The 20,041-nt window shown below is 37.4% G+C and overlaps 1 protein-coding gene across 1 annotated transcript in view; it reads left to right on the forward strand.

The window, feature by feature from the left end:
• LOC115222540 (phosphoenolpyruvate phosphomutase) overlaps positions 1–20,041 on the forward strand; it is a 60,102-nt gene that overhangs the window by 20,439 nt on the left and 19,622 nt on the right. Inside the window, exons 3-5 of the mRNA XM_029792798.2 lie at positions 8,420–8,516; positions 16,002–16,214; positions 18,358–18,458. Of these exons, the coding sequence (XP_029648658.1) occupies positions 8,420–8,516; positions 16,002–16,214; positions 18,358–18,458 (411 nt within the window). The remainder of the gene's footprint in view (positions 1–8,419; positions 8,517–16,001; positions 16,215–18,357; positions 18,459–20,041) is intronic.

Genomic DNA, 20,041 nt, shown 5'->3' on the forward strand with positions numbered 1-20,041 from the left:
AAAAGTTTAATTCTTCAACTCCATGTGACATGGGCAAAGCTAGGTATCTCTGCTAGTATATATATATATATATATATATATATAATATTAATTAGAGACAATATTTATTATTATTATTATATATATATATATATATATATATATATATATATATATGTGTGTGTGTGTGTACATTGTCTGATTAATAAGTATCCAGACTGTTGCCATAGTAATGAAGCTAAAGCACGCAGAGTGAAGCTGGTTGGCACAGATGGACCTTGGACTCTGCTATGTTTTAATGTTCTAGCTCACTTTTGCTGTTAAAAGCAGTGCTTGGAAGGGAGGTGTGTAGTGTGTGATCATTGCATTGACTATGACAGAAAAATTTGAGCAGAGAATCTGTATCAAATTTTGCCAAAAGCCTGATGATACCTGCTCAGAGGCTTACATAAAGTTTTCAAAAAGTTTCCATCATTCTTGACATAATCAAGATCTTGTGCAACTGGAACTTGAGTGTCTTTTTGGTCAGCTGAAAGCAGTTTTGGCACAAACTTGGCAGACACACATCTCATGCCCAAATCTTCAGTGATAGTGGACTGGACTGAACTGAACCATAACTAATTTGCACATCCTCCAATAACTCACGGATGGTAATTCGATGATTTCCCCTCACAGCTGCATGCACATCTGTGATGTTTTTCTCATTTCTGCTGGTTGCGGGTCTCCCAGAATTTTTGTCAATATTTGACATTTTTCAGTCATCTAAGAAACATATGAACCACTTATACACTTGTGTGTGGCTCATCCACTTTCTACAACTTTGCATAGGCCTCTGAGCAGGTATTGCCATGACCACTTTCTCTGCCATGGTCAATGTGATGATCACACACTACACACCTTCCTTCCCAGCACTGCCGTAAACAGCGGAAGTGAGCTAGAATGTTAAAACTTATTGTGCATGCACAGCAGAGTTCAAGGTTAATTTGTGTCTAGCGGCTTCACTCTGTGTGCTTTAGCTTCGTTACTATGGCAACAAACTAAATACTTATTGATCAAACCTCACACACACATACATATATACATATATGTGTATATATATATATTATATATATATATATATATAATATATATATATATACAATGACACCAGTAAAAACTCTGGTGTTCTTTATGTCCTAAGCTGTGATCATCACTCATTTACTGCTTGGGTAAAAAAATCAATAATTTTGGACAAATGCACAAGGGTGTAGCTACTGTTGGTTTGGTTCTTGACCAAATTATATGCTTCATTATTTTTTATCTTCCATCTTTTTCTTGTTTCAATCGTTGGACTGTGGCTGGAGTGCTGCCTTGAACAAATCAACTCCAGTACTTAGTATGGTACATATTCTATTTATCAGTCTCTTTTGCCAAACTGCTAAGTTAAAGAGGCATAAACAAACACTGGTTGTCAAATGGTGGTGTGGACAGACTTACATGCATGCATGCACAGACACAGACACACATGCACACACAACTACATGCACATGCATACACAAACATGAATGCGTGCACACAGACATGCACACCTGCACACACACACACACACACCATTACCATCATCAACATCTTATCTTGCATTTACGTATGGGACTCTCTTAAGTTACAATTATGTTAGTAAAACAATCCTAAAGGTGCTGATGCTATAGATAAAAGATAATCTCCCCAAATAACATAATCTATTAATCCACTTGAACTTAGTCATTGTTTTATGAATATACACAATGTATTACAAAGAAAATATATTTAGTGAAAGCCACACAAGTGCTTGACCTCAACCATTGAATAGCATGGCATCTGCACTTGGTTGTTCTCTTTGTTTTTCTTATGGCAATGAGATTTTATTTGTGAAGTTTAATTCTTAGACTGCTGAGTGCAAGGCAAGGATTCCAAATCTCAACCCTTTTGTTAGCATATTTCTGTTGAAATATGCTGCTTTTGTTTTAATTAATTTTGAAAATAACAAGCAATTTAGTAAAATAACTTTGTCATTTTTAAACTACTGTTTGTAACATAAATTAACATAAATTAACATGAAATTATGATGAAAGATTTTAGGTTGGTTTGCTGTAAAGCAGAAAGATTATATAATAGAACTAGTAGCAGTTTCAGACAGGTTGGTATGAAAAGGATTAAATCAGTAAATATTTGTTCTGTGCCTTTAGCGCATTTGCCCTACTTACCTTTTTGACTACTTAACTGTATTGATAGATTACATTTTACCTGCCCTAGTGATCTAATCTCTCAACTTTGTTTGTAAATCACATGACTGCTTGCCAACCTACCTTGTAACTGGTTGACTATCTTAGCATCTACTTCAGTCAAGTGAAAGGATATTCACTAATAAAAATAGTTATTCTAAAAATTAGTAAATAGGTAAAGTTAAAAAGCCATGACTCATAAAATAGCTTGGGAAAATGGCTGTACTGTTCATTTTTAGTACTTGTGTAAATTGCAAAATTTGATGGGTTGGATTAGTTGATAGTATTGGTCTATGTACTTGTTTTGTACTTGATACTTAAAAGATGAATGGTCCAGTTGACCTTGGCTGGAATAAATACTGCATGACATTTTGTAAGGGTGGTGGTTGCAAGGTGGTTACTCAGGCAGCTCAAAGGGAAGCTAGGGAGCAGGTATACTCAGCCAGGAGTGAAGCAGAAAGGAAGAAGTTTGCCAATGTCTTACAGCATGAGAACCAGATGCTTGAAGTATTTCCATTTGCAAGACAGTGTGCCAGGGAAAACTGTAATGTTGTGGGAGAGAAGTGTGTTTGCATGGACGATGGCTCAGTTGCGGTTAGTGACTCTGCAAAGAAAGAGGCTTGGAAGTGTCACTATGAAAGGCTACTAAATGTAGAGAATGCATGGGAGAAGGAGAGTCTGCTCAATGTAGGTCCAACTGAGGGACAAGCAATCCAAATAGACAGTAACATAGTAGATAAAGCCATGAAGGATATGAAGACTGGGAAAGCTCTCAGTCCATCAGGAATCACTGCAGAGATGCTTAAAGAATCTGGCAATGTGGGGGTATGGTCTGGTTAGTCATACCCAATGACTGATGTAGCAACATCATAGTCAACTGCCACAAAGGTAAAGGTGATGCCTTAGACAGAAATAATTATAGAGGTATCAAACTGTTATCTCAGGTGATGAAAGTAACAGGGAGGGTCATAGCTCAACTAATTAGGACGAGAGTTAGTCTAGATGAGAGGCAGTTTTGTGTTAGGGAGAAGCACCACTGATGCTATATTTCTAGTATGGCAGCTGCAGGAGAAGTACTTAGCCAAAGACAAACCTCTGTACTTGACTTTTGTTGACATGAAGAAAACCTTTGACAGGGTCCCCTGATTCCTTATCTGGTGGTCAGTGCGGAAACTAAGGATAGACAAGTGGCTGGTGAGAGCAGTACAAGCCATGTACAGGGATGCTGTCAGTAAGGTGAGGGTTGGCAACAAGTATAGTGATGAATTCAGGGTTCAAGTAAGGGTTCATCAAGGATCAATCTTCAGCTCCCTCCTGTACATCATAGTCCTCCAGGCAATTGCCCCTGGCAGCTCCTCTATACTGATGACCTTGTTCTCATAGCCAAATTACTTCCAGAACTAGAGAAGAAGTTTCAAGTGTGAAAGCAAGGCCTAGAATCAAAGGGCCTTAGAGTTAACCTTGCAAAAACCAAAGTCTTAGTAAGTAGGAAGGCAGACAAATCAGAAATCACGTCTGGTAGATGGCCCTGCTTGACCTGTAGAAAAGATGTAGGTAGAAACTCCATAAGATGTACCCACTGTAAGTTTTGGACACACAAGATTTGTAGCAATAAAAGAGGTAAGTTAACAGGGGAAATATTTTTTGTGGGTGAAAGGTGCACAAGTACAATAAACACGACAAATGTACAGAAAATAGACTCCATCAACTGCCAGCAGGGTAAGCTACAGGTAATTGATAGCTTCTGTTATCTAGGTGACTAAGTAGGTAGTGGAGGCGGATGTTCCAAGAGTGTAGCTGTGAAAATAAGAATAGGATGGACAAAGTTCAGAGTGCTCCTACCTCTGCTGGTACCAAAGGGCCCCTTGTTCAGGGTGAAAGGTAGGCTGTATGATGCCTGTATGTGAACAGCCATGTTGCACAGCAGTGAAACATGGGCTGTGACCACTGAGGACATGCATAGGCTTGAAGAAAATGAAGCTAGTTAGTTTCATTGGATGTGCAATGTCAGTGTGCATGTACAATAGAACATAAGCTTCTTGAGAGAAAAGCTGAGCATAAGAAACATCAGATATGGTGTGCGAAAGAGAAGACTGTGCTGGTATGGTCATGTGATGCGTATGGATGAGGACAGCTGTGTGAAGTGCTGATCTCTAACTGTGGAGGGAACTTGTTGGCGAAGTCAACCCAGGAAGACATAGGATGAGGTGGTGAAGCATGATCTTTGAACGTTGGGCCTCATAGAGTTGATGTTAAAAGCACCTGTGAATTGTCATGGTCAATGCCGGTGCCAATGCATTTTAGTCGTGGTCATTGTCAGTGCCATGTACATGGCACCCACCATGAATTGTAGTTGTGGTCGTTGCTGGTGTCATGTAAATGGGACCTGTGCCAGTGGCACATAGAAGTACCCATTATACTCCTGGAGTGGTTGGCATTAGGAAACACATCCTGCTGTAGAAACCATACCAAACTCAGATTGGAACCTGGTGCAGCTCTCCCGCTCATGAGCTCCAGTCAAACTGTCTAACCCATGCCAGCATGGAGAGCAGATGTTAAATGATGATGATGATGATGACGCCATTCCACCAGAGTATCACAATAATAATAATATTAATAATAATAATAATAATGATAATAATAATAACAATAATAATACATTGTCAAAAGCTAGGAAGTAGTTGATGATGTATGGAGCCCTCCATCCGAAAGCTGACATCAACCGGCTGCACTTGGGGAGAGACGAGGGTGGAAGAAGCTTAATAGCAGCAGAGGGATATGTATAGATGAAAAAAGAAAACGTCTAGTAGAGTGTTTACAGAGCAGCACAGAAAAACTGCTAAAGAGAGCGAATAAAGAACAGGGGATGAAGCACATGATAGGAGAAAAAGACAAGAATGAAATACGAAGAGAGCACATCAGACAAATCAACCCCTGCATGGCTAATTTTAGAGAACCGCCGAAGAAGTATGTGGAACAAAATTCTGGGCTGGATTAAAATAACGAAAAAAAGAGAAATAGTCTAATTGTAGCAGCCCAAGATCAAGCAATAAAAACAAACCACTTGAGAAAAAATATATATGGAGAGAATGTATCAGAAAAATGTAGAGCTTGTGGAAATTGGAACGAGAAAGTGGTACACATTGTGGCTGAAAGCACCAAACTGGCACAGGAAGAATATAAGAAATTGAAGCATGACCAGATTGTAAAAGCTATACTCTGGAAACTGTGCCAGAAATGGAGATTTGAAGCTGGAAACATGATACAATCATTGAGTTGAAAGAGTACTGGAGATTTTGTCAGACTTTCCTATTGAAACGGACATGAAGTTAGAAAATAATAGACCAGACTTCATGATTATAGATGAGGAAAGGTGAAGTTGTTTACTTATTGACTTGTCATGCCCATTTGATTCCAGGATAATAAAGAAAGAGTAAGAAAACAAAAAAAACACAATCCCTTAAAATTTGAAATAAGAAGAATTTGGAGCGTGAGGACAGTAATGGTCATTTCTATAATAATTGGTGCGTTGGGAAGAGTAAGGAAAGATGTAGACAAATGGCTGAAGGAGATGGAAATAGAATGTTCTGTAGAGCTTCTACAGAAAGTTTGTCTCTTAGGGACAACAAGGATTATCAGGAGAGTTCTAAGCACCTGAAAGACTTTGGAAAATTTGAGAACACCTAAGGTTACAGGTAAAAACCAAACCTGAGCCAAACCAAAATAATAATAATAATAATAACCACAACCATGTCTATGCATAATATGGATACTTGTGTCACATAAAAACTCCCTTGTTGGTACCATGATGTAAAAAGCACTCAGTATACTCTGTACATTCTTTTATTGTGGTTGGCATTAGGGAGGGCATCCAGCCATAGCAATTATGGCAAAACAGGCGAATGGAGCCTGGTGCAACTCTCCAGCTTTCCAGCTGCTGCCAAACTGTTCAACCCATGCCAGCATGGAAAACAGATGTTAAACGATCATGATGATGATCATCATGATCACGAAAGCTGATCTGCAGACAGACAGATCCTTACATACTCACACACACATAGATATTCAGTGATACTAACACACAAGCAATGACAAAGAGTTACATTCACACCTACCCTCTCAAATATGTTACCTCACATCTACCTCGATAAAACTTTCAACAGTTCTCTATTTATATTACTGTAAGTTTCCAAATTCACTCATACAACACAGCTGCTGCAATCCTGTTGCTTATTTTCTTGTAAACTTTTCATATCTTTTATCAATTTTCTTTTTATTGATTAAGAGTATTGATGACTTATTTTTGTGTGTGTGTGTGTGAAAATTATGTAAATATATTAAAAATTGAAATAATCTGAAACGTTCATAACTACATGTTTCTTAGTTTTATTAGGTTACGTGTCAGGTAAAATACAGGTGTGGATGAAAGTTGTGGGGGTTTTGTCTGCAATAAATAAACCAAGAGGACAAAGTGTATCAAAACGTTTTGTGACCATATTTTGTAATGAAATACAGTATCCATCATCATCATCATCATTTAGCATCCACTTTCCATGCTAGCATGGGTTGGACGGTTCAACTGGGGTCTGGGAAGCCAGAAGGCTGCACCAGGCCCAGTTAGATCTGGCAATGTTTCTACGGCTGGATGCCCTTCCTAACGCCTTCCTAACGTCATGTGTTTCAAATAATTTTGGTTACAATCAACAATTTGTTTGGTCTTAGTAGAATAACTAACTTCTTTAATAATCCTTTCTACTGAAGGCACAAGTCCTGAAATTTAAGGGGAGGGGGACTAGTTGATTACATCGACCCCAGTGTCTTACTGGTACTTAATTTATTGACCCTGAAAGGACGAAAGGCAGAGTTGACTTCAGTGGAATTTGAACTCAGAATGTAGTGGCGGGTGAAATACCACAAAGCATTTCATCCAGCAGGTTAACGATTTTGCCAGCTTGCCACCTTTAATAATAATAATAATAATAATAATAAATGGTAGTACCATAGACATTCCACAACCCATTTAGTGGTACAGTGTCAACAATAAACATTTCCACACTTGGTAATTATATCCTGTTGTATTTTTCATAAGACTTTGGTTAATTTCTTGGAAATCTTATTTCTCCTTTTCAGTTAATTTTTCTCTTCTAGCCTACATTCTCAGTCTAGCTTGTGCCAAATATTCTTGCCTATCATTATTGTTCATATTGTTAAGGTGGCAAGCTGGCAGAATTGTTAGCACGCCGGGCGAAATGCTTAACAATATTTCGTCTGGGGTCGACTTAGACTTTCATCCTTTTTTTTAGGGTGGGGGTCGATAATTTAAGCACCAGTTATGCACTGGGGTCGATGAAATCGACTAGCCCCCTCCATTGTTTATACTGTTCATATTTCTTGATTAATGATTCTTATTCTTTACCTATTAACTCTAGCTTTATTGTTCATCATATGACACCTCCTGACCCCATTTCTCACCTTACTTTCATTCCTTTCCTCCAGAATTAATGCCTCTTGTTGTTCCCGATTCTCCTCTCTTTGTTTCTAATTCTTATTTCTTTCTTTTGCCCTTTTCCTAATCTTTTCTTCTACCTTCTCTGCCTTTCTCACTTCAATTCTCCAAGATCATTGTCCATCACAATACACTAAGCTCTATTTCAGTAATGGAATAATTCTGGAAGCACTCAATATTACACACTTGCTGATACCTGTATCCAGGGTGTACCATTACACATCTTTTACAAAGGAAGTTAGGAATGTCTGATGTTCTAACTAATCATTCACCTAGTAGTAGTAGTAGTAGTAGTAGTAGCAGCAGCAGTAACAGTAGTGGTTATGGTAGTGGTAGTAGTATTAGCAGCAGTAGCAGTAACAGTTGTTGTTATGGTAGTGGTAGTAGTAGCAGTAGTAGCAGCAGTAGTAGTAGTAGTAGTAGTAGTAGTAGCAGCAGCAGCAGCAGTAGTAGTAGTAGTAGTAGAGCAGCAGCAGTAGTAGTAGTAGTATTAGTAGTAGTAGAGCAGCAGTAGTAGTTGTAGTAGTAGTAGCAGTAGTAGCAGCAGCACTAGTAGTAGTAGTAGAAGAAGAATAAGAAGCTGCCGTTTTTGTTACTTTTCTAGTGAATTCTGTTGATTTGTTGCTAAATTAGTATATTTTTAAAAAGTGGAAATTGATTTAATTTGTTGGGTTTTTATTTTCTAATTAAACAGAAAACAACACAATTAAAACAGATGCTGCTTTCAAAAGAACTTGAATTCATCATGGAAGGCCACAATGGATTGAGTGCTCGAATAGTTCAAGAAACTGGTAACGTATATTTTTAATTTGCTGTCGTAATTACTGAGTGGTCTTGGTTATCTCTACTTCAGCAGATTAAAGTCTAAAGACCCCCCCTTCGGTCATGAATGACCATGGAATTACACCTAGAAAGTTCCCCACCAATGCACAAGTCTAGGCAAGGTTGTTTATCGATGAACAGCAGTCACCCATGCATGCCAGCCTCACCTCTCCATGCCATTATATGTATGTAGTGTAAAGGGTAATGACCCGCTTCGGTCATGAATGACCATGGGATTGCACCTAGACAGTTCCCCTCCAAAGTACAAATTCAGGCAAAGTTCTTTATGGAAGACCATCAGTTATCCATGCATACCAGCATCCCTTCTCCATGCCATTGACCTTATCCAAGAGAAAGACGAAGGCTGACACAGCTTGGCACCAGTGACATCGCAACTCATTTCTACAGCTGAATGAACTAGAGGAATGTGAAATATAGTGTCTTGCTCAAGAACACAACACACAGCCTGGTCAGGGAATCAAACTCACAACCTCATATTTTATGGCCAGAGTAGAAGAAAATTAAAAGACATTTAAAGACACGTTCCACTCATCTCAACAATTGTGCCTCAAAACATGGTCAGTTATGCCAGTCATTGCTATCATGGTGAAAATGTGGCTGTGCCACATGTTATATTTTGGAGAATTCTCTACATTTATAGAGAGATTAAGACTACTTAACTATGTTGATGTTATTGGAACTGACATAAAACGTAAAGTTAAGGACATGGCAAAGTTAATGGGGTGCTGAGGTTCATGGAAGGGCATAGTAAGATGCATTTTGGCTGTAGCTGTTTCAAGAAGATACATGTGTGTGTGTGTGTGTGTGTGTGTAGTTTTGAAGTTGTAGAAAACCCTTACATTTGTTGAGTTAAATTTTGGTCAAACTACCCTTTGAAATTAATAATCAATTAAATTAAACAAATTAATAGATAATGAAATTTTTTTTAAATGCATGGCACCTTGGACAAGTGTCTTCTACTATAGCCTGGAGCCAACCAAAGCCTTGTGAGTGGATTTGGTAGATGGAAACTGAAAGAAGCCTGTTGTATTTGTGTGTGTCTGTGTGTGTGTTTGTTCCCCCACTATTGCTTGACAACCGATGTTGGTGTGTTTATATCCCCGTAACTTAGTGGTTCGGCAAAAGAGAATGATAGAATAAGTACTAAGATTACAAAGAATAAGTCTTGGGGTCGATTTGTTCGACTAAAGGCAGTGCTCCAGCATGGCTGCAGTCAGATGACTGAAACAAATTAAAAGAATAAAGAATTACAAAATTTCGAAAGCAGATTCTTTTTCCAGATAAATGCAAACATGAACTGCAAAAGCGGAAACCAATTCTATTGTGCAGACTGCCCCATCTGCAAAGAAAATGCCATTCCTCAGATTAGAAAATCTCTTTGTGAACAGAAAAGAGCATATCAACAGCAGATTAAACAAACGGAATTACAGGGGAATTCCATATTGTGACCATTTAGAAATCTGGGGGGGGGGGGACGACAAATTCAGGATTTTCTCATTCTTTAAATGCCCAAGGAATAACCCAAAATACAAGAAAGAAATGGAAAAACATTTAATCTGAAAATTTATTCCAAAATTTAACACATCATCAACATCATCATTATCATCATCATCATCATCATTTAATGTGTGCTTTCCATGCTGACATGGATTGGACTGACACATAAAACAGATAATTTTATTTATAGAAAAAGAATTTTATCAAAAAAATGTCTTTTCCAGATGAACCAAACTAACTTCCCACCAGATGTTAATGTTGTAATTGTTGTTGCTGATAGTATAACAAGTCACTGCAAAAAAGATTTTTTTAAACAATTACCATGCACACACACATACACACATGTAAATACACATACATATGTAAATTCACACACATACATATGCAAGCACACAGACACACACATATGTAAATACACACATACATATGTAAATACACGCATACATATGCAAACACACACATACATATGCAAAATGCACACACATACATATGTAAATACATACACATACATATATAAATACATACATACATATGCAAACACACACACATACACATGCACACACACATACATATGCAAACACACACACATACACATGCAAAACACACACACACACACTTACACACACACACACACATGTATATATCTATTATATTTTACTTGTTTTTCAGCAACTGGAGTGCTGCCAGGCGGGAGCACTGCCTGGCTACACACATTGGTGACTCTCACCTTACTAACTGCAGACCTATGCATGGCTTGCACACCTCTCGCTAACCATTCATCTATCCCTAGCTTCTGCATTGCCCACCAGATAGAGCAGTGGGGGAGAGATTTCCAATTATAGGTGGTGGGGCAGAAATGGGTGAGTGCATCTCAAATAAGGAAAGGCAGTAGGATTGCTCCTTTCTGAAATAGAGGATATGATACAACATTCAAAGGTATTTTGAATCGATGTCAAGCCTTTGTCGCCTTGTTTCCATTTAAGGTAGAGGTGGTCTACATCACTGTTGATGTGGAAATTATGTGTACTGGTTAGTAACAACGGCTTGGATCTCATCAAGCATCCAGTCAAGCAGTCGAAATGTTGGATATGATTACTGGCACTGCAAGCACATTGTGGGCCACTGTTTTACTGAATGCAGAAAGTTCTGAGGTCCAAACTTTCTTTATTCGGCTGTAATATTCTTTGGTGACATGTGTTTTGTTACAGGTACCATTGTAAGATGTGTGTGTGTGTGTGTGAGTGAGTGAGAGAGAGAGAGAGAGACAGCTGTGTAGATGTTTATTGCATCAGAAAAGTTGTTTGCAGTAAGAGATTTGTGTTGATTCACTTGGAATAACTTGGAATGTTATTAATAAATGTATTGATTTAACACCGCCAAGAAGTAAAGAGTCTTTACTAAGTTGTATTTAATAAATGATTCAAGTCAAAAGAAAGCAGGAACATATATTTGTTCTTCAAACATATTTGACTTCTTTTATTATTTTATATTGATCTTAGTCATTGGACTGCTTAAATGCTGTGGACCATCTCAAACAGTTCACAGTAACATCAACAATAGTTACAATACCCTGAAACAAATGTTGCTATCTCTTCATGGTCCTGTTTTTCTAATTCCCTAACCCCAAGTCAAACTTTGTTGAACAAACCTATGGTCAAATATGTTTCATCCACATTTGTCTTTTATTTTTTTTTAGGATATTTTTGGGTATATGTAAAACTACATTAGATTATATTGTGCCACATACACTATACCTAATTATCGGGAGAACAGGCAGATTGGTTCCATATGTAGACAAGGTGTAGTAGAATTCCCATATGGTGTACTCAGTGCAAACTATAGACATATAAGAGGTGTGATGAAATCAATAGAAGATTAATAGAGAATGTGGAATTTGTCTTTGTCAAATGTGCAGGAGCAATAAATGATAAGAGCACAAAGGAAATGGATGTTCTGAAATGCTGAGGAGTAGTAGATATTTTCTGTAACCTAAGTGAGGAGGATGCTCTGAAAGTATGGCTGCTAGAATACTAATTGGCTGGAGAAAGTTTAGAGAACTTTTACTTCTGTTGGTAAAGAAAGGTCACTCTCTCAGAATTATAGGCAGATTGTATGATGCTTGTGTAATGAAGAGCAAAGCTACATGTCTGTGATACTTGGGTTGAGAAAGCAGAGAACATGTGAAGGCTTGAAAGAAATGGATGTGCAATGACAGTGTGCTTAGAGAAAAATAAGGCATAAAAGACATCAGATGTGGTTTGCAGGAGAGAAGACTGGACTGGTGTGATCATGTGATGCAAATGGATGAAGACAGTTGTATAAAGAAGTGCAGATCATTAAACATGGAAGGAATTTGTGGAAGAGGGCGACCGAGGAAGATAGACAAAGTGGTGCAAACTGACCTCAAGATGTTGAGCTTCTCAGAGGAGATTTAAGGCTGAGATGATTAATGTTGTGCTGTGCTTGATAAGACCCATCCATCTCAGTAGAACTGAGGGTCTGTCAAGCCTTCCCCCATAACTCATTTTCTGTTTCCTTCACTTTCTTCTACACTGAACTGATGTCCTCTGCATCCAATTCATTCCCCTTTTCAAATCATCTCTCACACTATTTTCACTCTGTACACTTACCTACACATCCACCTTTTCCCCTCTTTTAACCTATTCTCTCTCATATTCCTGTTGTACCTGGGCCTCACATATCTTTCTCTCTCTCATTTTCCAGGTAGGCAAGCCCATGCATTCACCTCTTCAGCAAGACATCTGCCCCTCTCCCTCTGTCCCAGTTTCTTATTCCTCCAGTCTATACCCTGCTCACTCGAGTGGGGGAATCTTACCTTGCAAGTACTTGGTGACCTCAATGGTGCTGGTACCACATAAGAAGCACTCAATACACTCTGGTCAAGTGGTTGACATTAAAAAGGGCATCTGGCTGCAGAAACCATGCCAAAGAAGATACAGAAGATGGTGGAAACCTCCTGGCTCATCTGTTCTTGTTCAACTATCCAACCCATGCCAGTATGGGAAAAGAGATATTAAAGGATAATGATGATGATCATGATGACTTCTATGACGACAGCACTGCCACCACCACTGCCACCTTGGTTGGAATGTCTATGATCATTAGTCTGCAAGTCCACTACTGATTTGCACAACTTATCAACGGTTTTCTAATGAAATTCCAAGTTGCTGAAATCACTTTTACTTACATCAGCAGAACATTTATATAATTATGACAATTTTTAATTATAAAATTATATTATGAAACACAATACCAACCATCGAGGCATTTGCTTAATATTCAATAGACCATGTGTGTTTTTCTTATAGTATTTTGTTAGAGAAATAGTCATTCAGCTACTTTTATACATGTACAATGTCTATATTCCTTGATCAAATGAGCCTTGAGAAGATTATATTTCACTTATGAGGTCTAATAAGATAGAAACATTCATTGCTGTCTCCCTTGTTTATGAGTGAAGATCAGATTTTCCTCAAAAATAAGTAAATTGAATTTTATGTAAAATTAGTTCTTAATTTCTTGGACATGTTTTCCCCCTTCTTTGGGAGCTGACAACAGATGCCATTAGGTTTTTGATTACTTTCTTCAACTAATTTTCAGTCTATTAAGAATTTATGGTGTATATTTAGTGAATCATGAAAATTACATTAAATCTACAAAGTAGTATCAACAAGTTCCCGGACTAGTTATGTTTAATAAAAAATGACTCATTTTCCTAAGTTTTAACATCATCTTCTTTGAAATAGTCACCTTGTACAGCAATACACCTGTCCCAGCATTCCTGCCAGTTTTAGAATCTGGCCCAGAAGTCATTTTCCATTTGAAGACCTTCTATATTTTGCTCTGGATTTCAAAAATAGTGTTAAAGTGGTGACCTTTGAGCTTAACTTCATCTTGGGAAAGAGATGGAAGTTCTACAGGTGCTAAATCTGGCAAATTGGGTGGGTGCAGAAGTGATGCCATGTTGTTTTTGGTGAGAAATTCACAAGTGAGGAGAGCTTGGTGACAGGATGGCATTGTTATTGTGAAGAATCCAATTCATCACAGATGTTAGGATTGCCTGCACAGCCCCAAATGACAAACAAACAACACCAGCAATATCATTGATTCTCCTCTGGCAATCCCATGCACAAGATGATGAATGTTCTCCACATTTCTAAGAGTGATGTCATTGGCAGGTCTTCCTCATCATCTTCCAGAGATATTCTTCTGCTTTTGAAGTACCAATGCCACTTGAAACATTGCATACAACCCATTGCCTCATCACCATGAGCTTGCCAAAACATACTCAATGTCTTTGTAGCAGACTCCCCAAGTTTAACACAAAATTTCACATTGGCTCTTTGTTCCAACTTCCTGTCCATAGCACAAATTGCAGACTACAGCAGACATGTGATCACAAAATCACAAATTTCAAAGTAAACACAATGATGTCACTCAGCACACCACTGCCTCATGAAGGTCACTGCAAGCTTTCACTGTGCACACAACCAGGTGCTGTCATCTGTTAGCCTGCTACTGAACTAGTCCGGGAACTTTTTGATATCACATCATATACTAGCTATATTCTTAATTAACATACAAATACATTAACATTATGTTGATTTCAAATTTTGGCACAAGGCCAGCAATTTCAAGAGAGGGAACTAGTTGATTATATCAACCCCGGTTACTGGTACTTATTTTATTAATCCCAAAAAGATGAAAGGTAAAACCAATCTCAGCAGAATTTGAATTCCATAAAGACAGATGAAAGACCTCTAAGCATTTTATCTGGCAAACTAACAATTCTACCAGCTAGCCTTCTTGCACTAACATTATATTACGAATGTATAACCTCCTTGTTAACCCTCTTAATTAATATCAACAATATATTACCCTAGCTCAGCTTAATACAGTTCTATATTTAAGTGATGAGGAATTATTTACATTATTTACAATTGACGGATATTTGTCCTCATCTTGTTTGTTGCTAACACAACATTTCGGTTGATATACCCTCCAGCCTTCATCAGTAACCTGAATAATAATGATAATAATAATAATAATAATAATAATAACAATAACAGCAACAACAACGAAGAATACGTTAGGAATGAGAACCCAGGTTTGAAGTTTCCCCAAGACACCTGATGAAGGCTGGAGGGTATAACAGCAGAAATGTTGTGTGAACAACAAACAAGATGAGGACAGATATCCGTCAAATGTAAATAATGTAAATAATCTAGCTTAGCTTGTTATGAAAATTTCCAGTGCAGTTGCACATTGAAGAAGTTGAGGATCTGAAATGTGTATATAATAAAGAATAACATGTGACATTCATTTCATTAAATTTTGATATTGTGTCGCATGTTTAATTGACAAAAGATTTCTCACGGCCAATGCTTTGAAGTGGAGTGGCTTTAAGAAAAGATATAATAAAACAGTTCTATTAAGATGCAGCTTGCTTTCTTAATTTTAAGAAATAGTTTCAAGAAATATGTGTTTGAAGTCTTAAACATGTGAATAGTTGTGCTACACCTGTTTTTTTTTTTTTTCACACTTATTATTTCACCCGTTTTAAATAACAAGCTAATGGAAAAAATCAGTTTAAATAGTTGTTTGATCTACCAGAAACATCAGCCAAATGTTCAAACCACATCCTACTGTCATAAAAAATTAAAGACACTTTTACTAATATATTCTGTGAAAATATGTTGGAATGATCATAGCCAGACTGTGATTTGTCATCCCATTGTCCCTAATCAGCACTGACCTTGGGTTAAACAGTACTTTGATCTTTGAAAATTCATTCCAGATTTTATTTTCCATGGGTCTTTAAATAAAGTAAATATTTTGAAAGATTAAGTTATTTTATATTAATTAAAAATATTATTTTTGTTTATTGTATGTTTTTTTTTCTTTCTATTTGTTAGGTTTCAAGGGGATTTGGGGCAGTGGGCTTTCAATTTCTGCTCAGCTTGGAGTCCGTGACAGCAACGAGGCATCATGGACCCAAGTCCTTGATGTTGTAGAATATATGTCAGATGCTACCGATATCCCAATTTTATTAGATGCAGACACAGGCTATGGCAATTTCAATAATGCCCGACGACTTGTCAAAAAATTGGAAGAGCGAGGCATAGCAGGTAAATAATCAACAAAATACCTTTTTCTAATGACTTCTTATCATTGACAATTGCTATTGTATGATAGTAAGTTCTTGGAGAATTAAACTTGGGATGTAGTTTTGTTCATATTTGAAACTAATTTATGTTGATAACGACTTGTAAAAGACTTTGAACTATAACTTTTCCCATTCCATTGTTAATCTTTTATGATGCATACTTCTGTTGGTGCCACTAATTTTATGTTTGCTTTATCACCAAATGTGTGTCATTTATTTTCATTCATTTATTTTATTTCAAGAATTTTCAAAGAACCTGACATGTAATTCTTATTTTCACATAAATTGTCTTCTAAAATAAGCAATAGCTAAGATAGTGAAGATTTAGACCCACATCAACTGCAACTAGTCCAGCTCCAGATGTAATGTGCAAGATCAAAAGGTAGCACCTGTCGTTTGTCCAGTGTAAGGAATCTTTATCATCCATTTCAGTTTGTGTCTTGGATGTTCATCCCAATTTAACTGCAATAAAAAATAACCAAATAAAAAAGATATACCAAAGGAACTCCTCAATACAAACGCTCAGTTTTCTTATGGAAGAAAAATGGAAAAGATTTTGGACACCAAAGTGTGATAATGAACCGTATTTAGTGATACTAACTGCCATGGTTTGGGGATTTAATCTCATTACATACCATCTTAAGCAAATGTTTTTGGCCCTTTTGACTTCGCAGGGTCTTGTGAAGGAAATTTAGTAGATGTAAACTGTGTAAAAACATTTTAGCGAGGCAGTTCCTGTTCTTGGGTTGTAGATGTAATCCAACATCCAGTTTAATGCCAGCATCTGGCCATTGGATACTTGTGAAATTCATTTTGTTGTAAACATTCTTCAAATCAGTCTTCTCACAGATTATGGCCTCTGTCACGAAATCTCCTATGAGCTGTTTCTCCTTCAACCAAACCATCAACAGCTTCTCCATATTTTCATGGATAGATGTCTACTGTTTAGAAATTGTTTTAACACCCTTGACTGGCGTTACAGCCTTTATCGATTCCTCCTGCTTCAGTATGGTGCAAATCATAGAAGTGCTACACTCATACTGCTTCGTTGTGTCAACTACACACCTTGATCATGTTTTTTGATAATTTCTTTCTTTAATTCAAAGCTCATTGTCCACTTCTTCGTACCCACTGTCCTTCGCACTCACTCTCTACGGACCCATGGTTTCTAAAACAAAGTTTTGCAAAATAACTGCAAGCACAACACTGATGCTTCTGTGGCCTGCAATGACTAATTAAGCATTTTAGCACCTGTCTAGCTAACGATCTTTGCACTTGCTAACATGCATCTCTATCGAGCTATAAGACACAGGATGCTGGGCAGATGTCATGGTGTTCACTGTGGTGTGCGCTATGCCAACAAATGGTGGAGTATCTGAAGCTGGTTTGTAACCCAAATTTTAGTTTGCAACTCAAAGCAAAAAAATTGGCCAAGAGACAACACGTATCTCAAAAACTCGTTAGTTGGGACACTCGTAAGTCAAGGTACCACTGTGTATTATATATATATATATATAATATATATATATATAATATATATATATATATATAAAATGCAAGCAAGGCTGTGTGGTAAGAAGTTTGTTCCCTAACCACATGGTTCTGTGTCCAGCCTCTGGCTAACCGAAGCCTTGAGAGTGGATCTGATAGATGGAAACTGAAAGAAGCCCATCATATGTGGGGGTGGGTGGCTGGATGTCTTTATGGTTGTATCTGTCCCCCATTATCACTTGACAACCAATATTGGTTTGTTTATTTCCCTTTAACTCCGTTGTTTGGCAAACAGATGCTGGAATAAGTAGCAGACTTAACTAAGAAAAGTAAGAAATTAGGGTCAATTTCTTCATCTAATCCCTTCAGGGACGTGCTCCCGCATGGCCACTGTGCAATGACTAAATCAAGTAAAGGATAAAAGATGTTATACTTATATAAGAAACACTGGACCACTAATTCCGTTCAATCTAACTCACAGTTTATTGAAGGAGTAGTTATTTCTTTCATAATCTTAAGTTAGTTTCATTTTTCTTCACACATTTTACCACATATTTCTTTGTAAAGATAATTGTTTCCACCTACATATTGTTTTTCTTTGTTTGCCTTTACAGGTGCTTGTATTGAAGACAAATTATTCCCTAAAACAAATTCTTTATTAGATGGAAGAGTTCAACCATTGGCAGATATTGAAGAATTTTCTCTTAAGATCAAGGTATTGTTAAGCATTATGAATAACTTTTATATCTGGTTCTGACTGAAATATTTGGTTTGTGTTAGAATAGTTGTGATGTTTCGGAGTCATTGTGTGTCTCTTTGAACTGATAAAAAGAACATAGACTTCAAAAATCTATAAAATAGCTTTATGTAGGAACATCACGAAATAAGCTATGTTATTTCAAGTTTTCGCATTGGAAAGCACTGTGCAATAAATATTCGGGTGTGGCTATGTGGTAACAGGTTTGCTTCCCAACCACATGGTTCTAGGTTCAGTCTCAAAGCATGGGATTGATCATAAGCAAGTATCTTCAATAATAGCCCCAGGCTGACTGAAGTGGATTTCGTAGAGTGACCCTAATCTTGTGGGCTCTTGGGTGTTGGTGCCATGTAAAAAGCACCTGTACCAGTGTTATGTAAACGCATCCATGATGGTGCTGTGTAAAAACACCCAGTACCCTCTGTAAAGTGTTTGGCGTTAGGAAGGGCATCCAGCTGTAGAGACTATGCCAAAATAAACATGGAGCTTAGGCAGCTCTTCATCTGACCAGCACCTATCAAACTATCCAACCCATGCCGGCATGAAAAATGGACATTAAATAAGAATGATGATGATGATGATGATGATGATGATGATGATGATGATGATGCATGTGTGTGTGTGTTTGTCCCCCCATCACCACTTGACAACTGGTGTTGGTTTGTTTATGTCTTGATAACTTAGAAGTAGCAAACTTTAAAAAATAAGTGCCAGGGTTGAGCCATTTGATTTAACCCTTCAAGGTAGTGCTCCAGAATGGCTGCAATCCAATGAATAAAACAAGTAAAAAATAAAAGCTAATAAGCAGCCATAGCCACTAACTACTACCACTACTACTACTACTACTACTACTACTACTACTGATGATGATGACGATGACGATGATCCTTTCTACAATAGGCACAAGGCCTGAAATTTGGTGGGATGGGACTAGTTGATCACATCGACCCCCAATGCTTGACTGGTACTTAATTTATCGACCCCAAAAGGATGAAAGCAAAGTCAAGCTCAATAGTATTTGAACTCGGACCATAAAGATGGATGAAATGCCACAAAGCATTTCACCTGGCATGCTGACAATTCTGCTAGCTTGCTGCCTTAATAATAATAATAATAATAATAATATTAATAACTAGAAAATCACTTGGAGAGCGCAAACCTCCGCCAACCAACTCATTCTACCCATATACATACATGCTGAAAATTGCCCAGTTTCCGAAATCAGTGACGGCAAAAACATAACCTCCTTGGTGGGGTTAAAAAAAAATAACACAGCCATATGATCTGAAGAAAAAACCCTTTAAAAACAGGAATCATCTGAAGCAGTTATAATACATCAATGACAACAGCAAGCTCTGCAGACCTCTGCCAAGCAGTTCATTTTAAGATAGATACGCGAGTAAAATTACTAATAGAGAAGCGAAAATAAACTTTGGAAACAGCAATGCCACCATAGGTTACGTGGAAACGATGAAAGTGTTTTCAAGGAAAATAATCAAAGAATGTAACATTGTAATACTTCATGTAAAGTAAATATAACA

The sequence above is a fragment of the Octopus sinensis genome, linkage group LG20 (genome assembly GCF_006345805.1).
Source record: "Octopus sinensis linkage group LG20, ASM634580v1, whole genome shotgun sequence".
Lineage (NCBI taxonomy): Eukaryota > Metazoa > Mollusca > Cephalopoda > Octopoda > Octopodidae > Octopus > Octopus sinensis.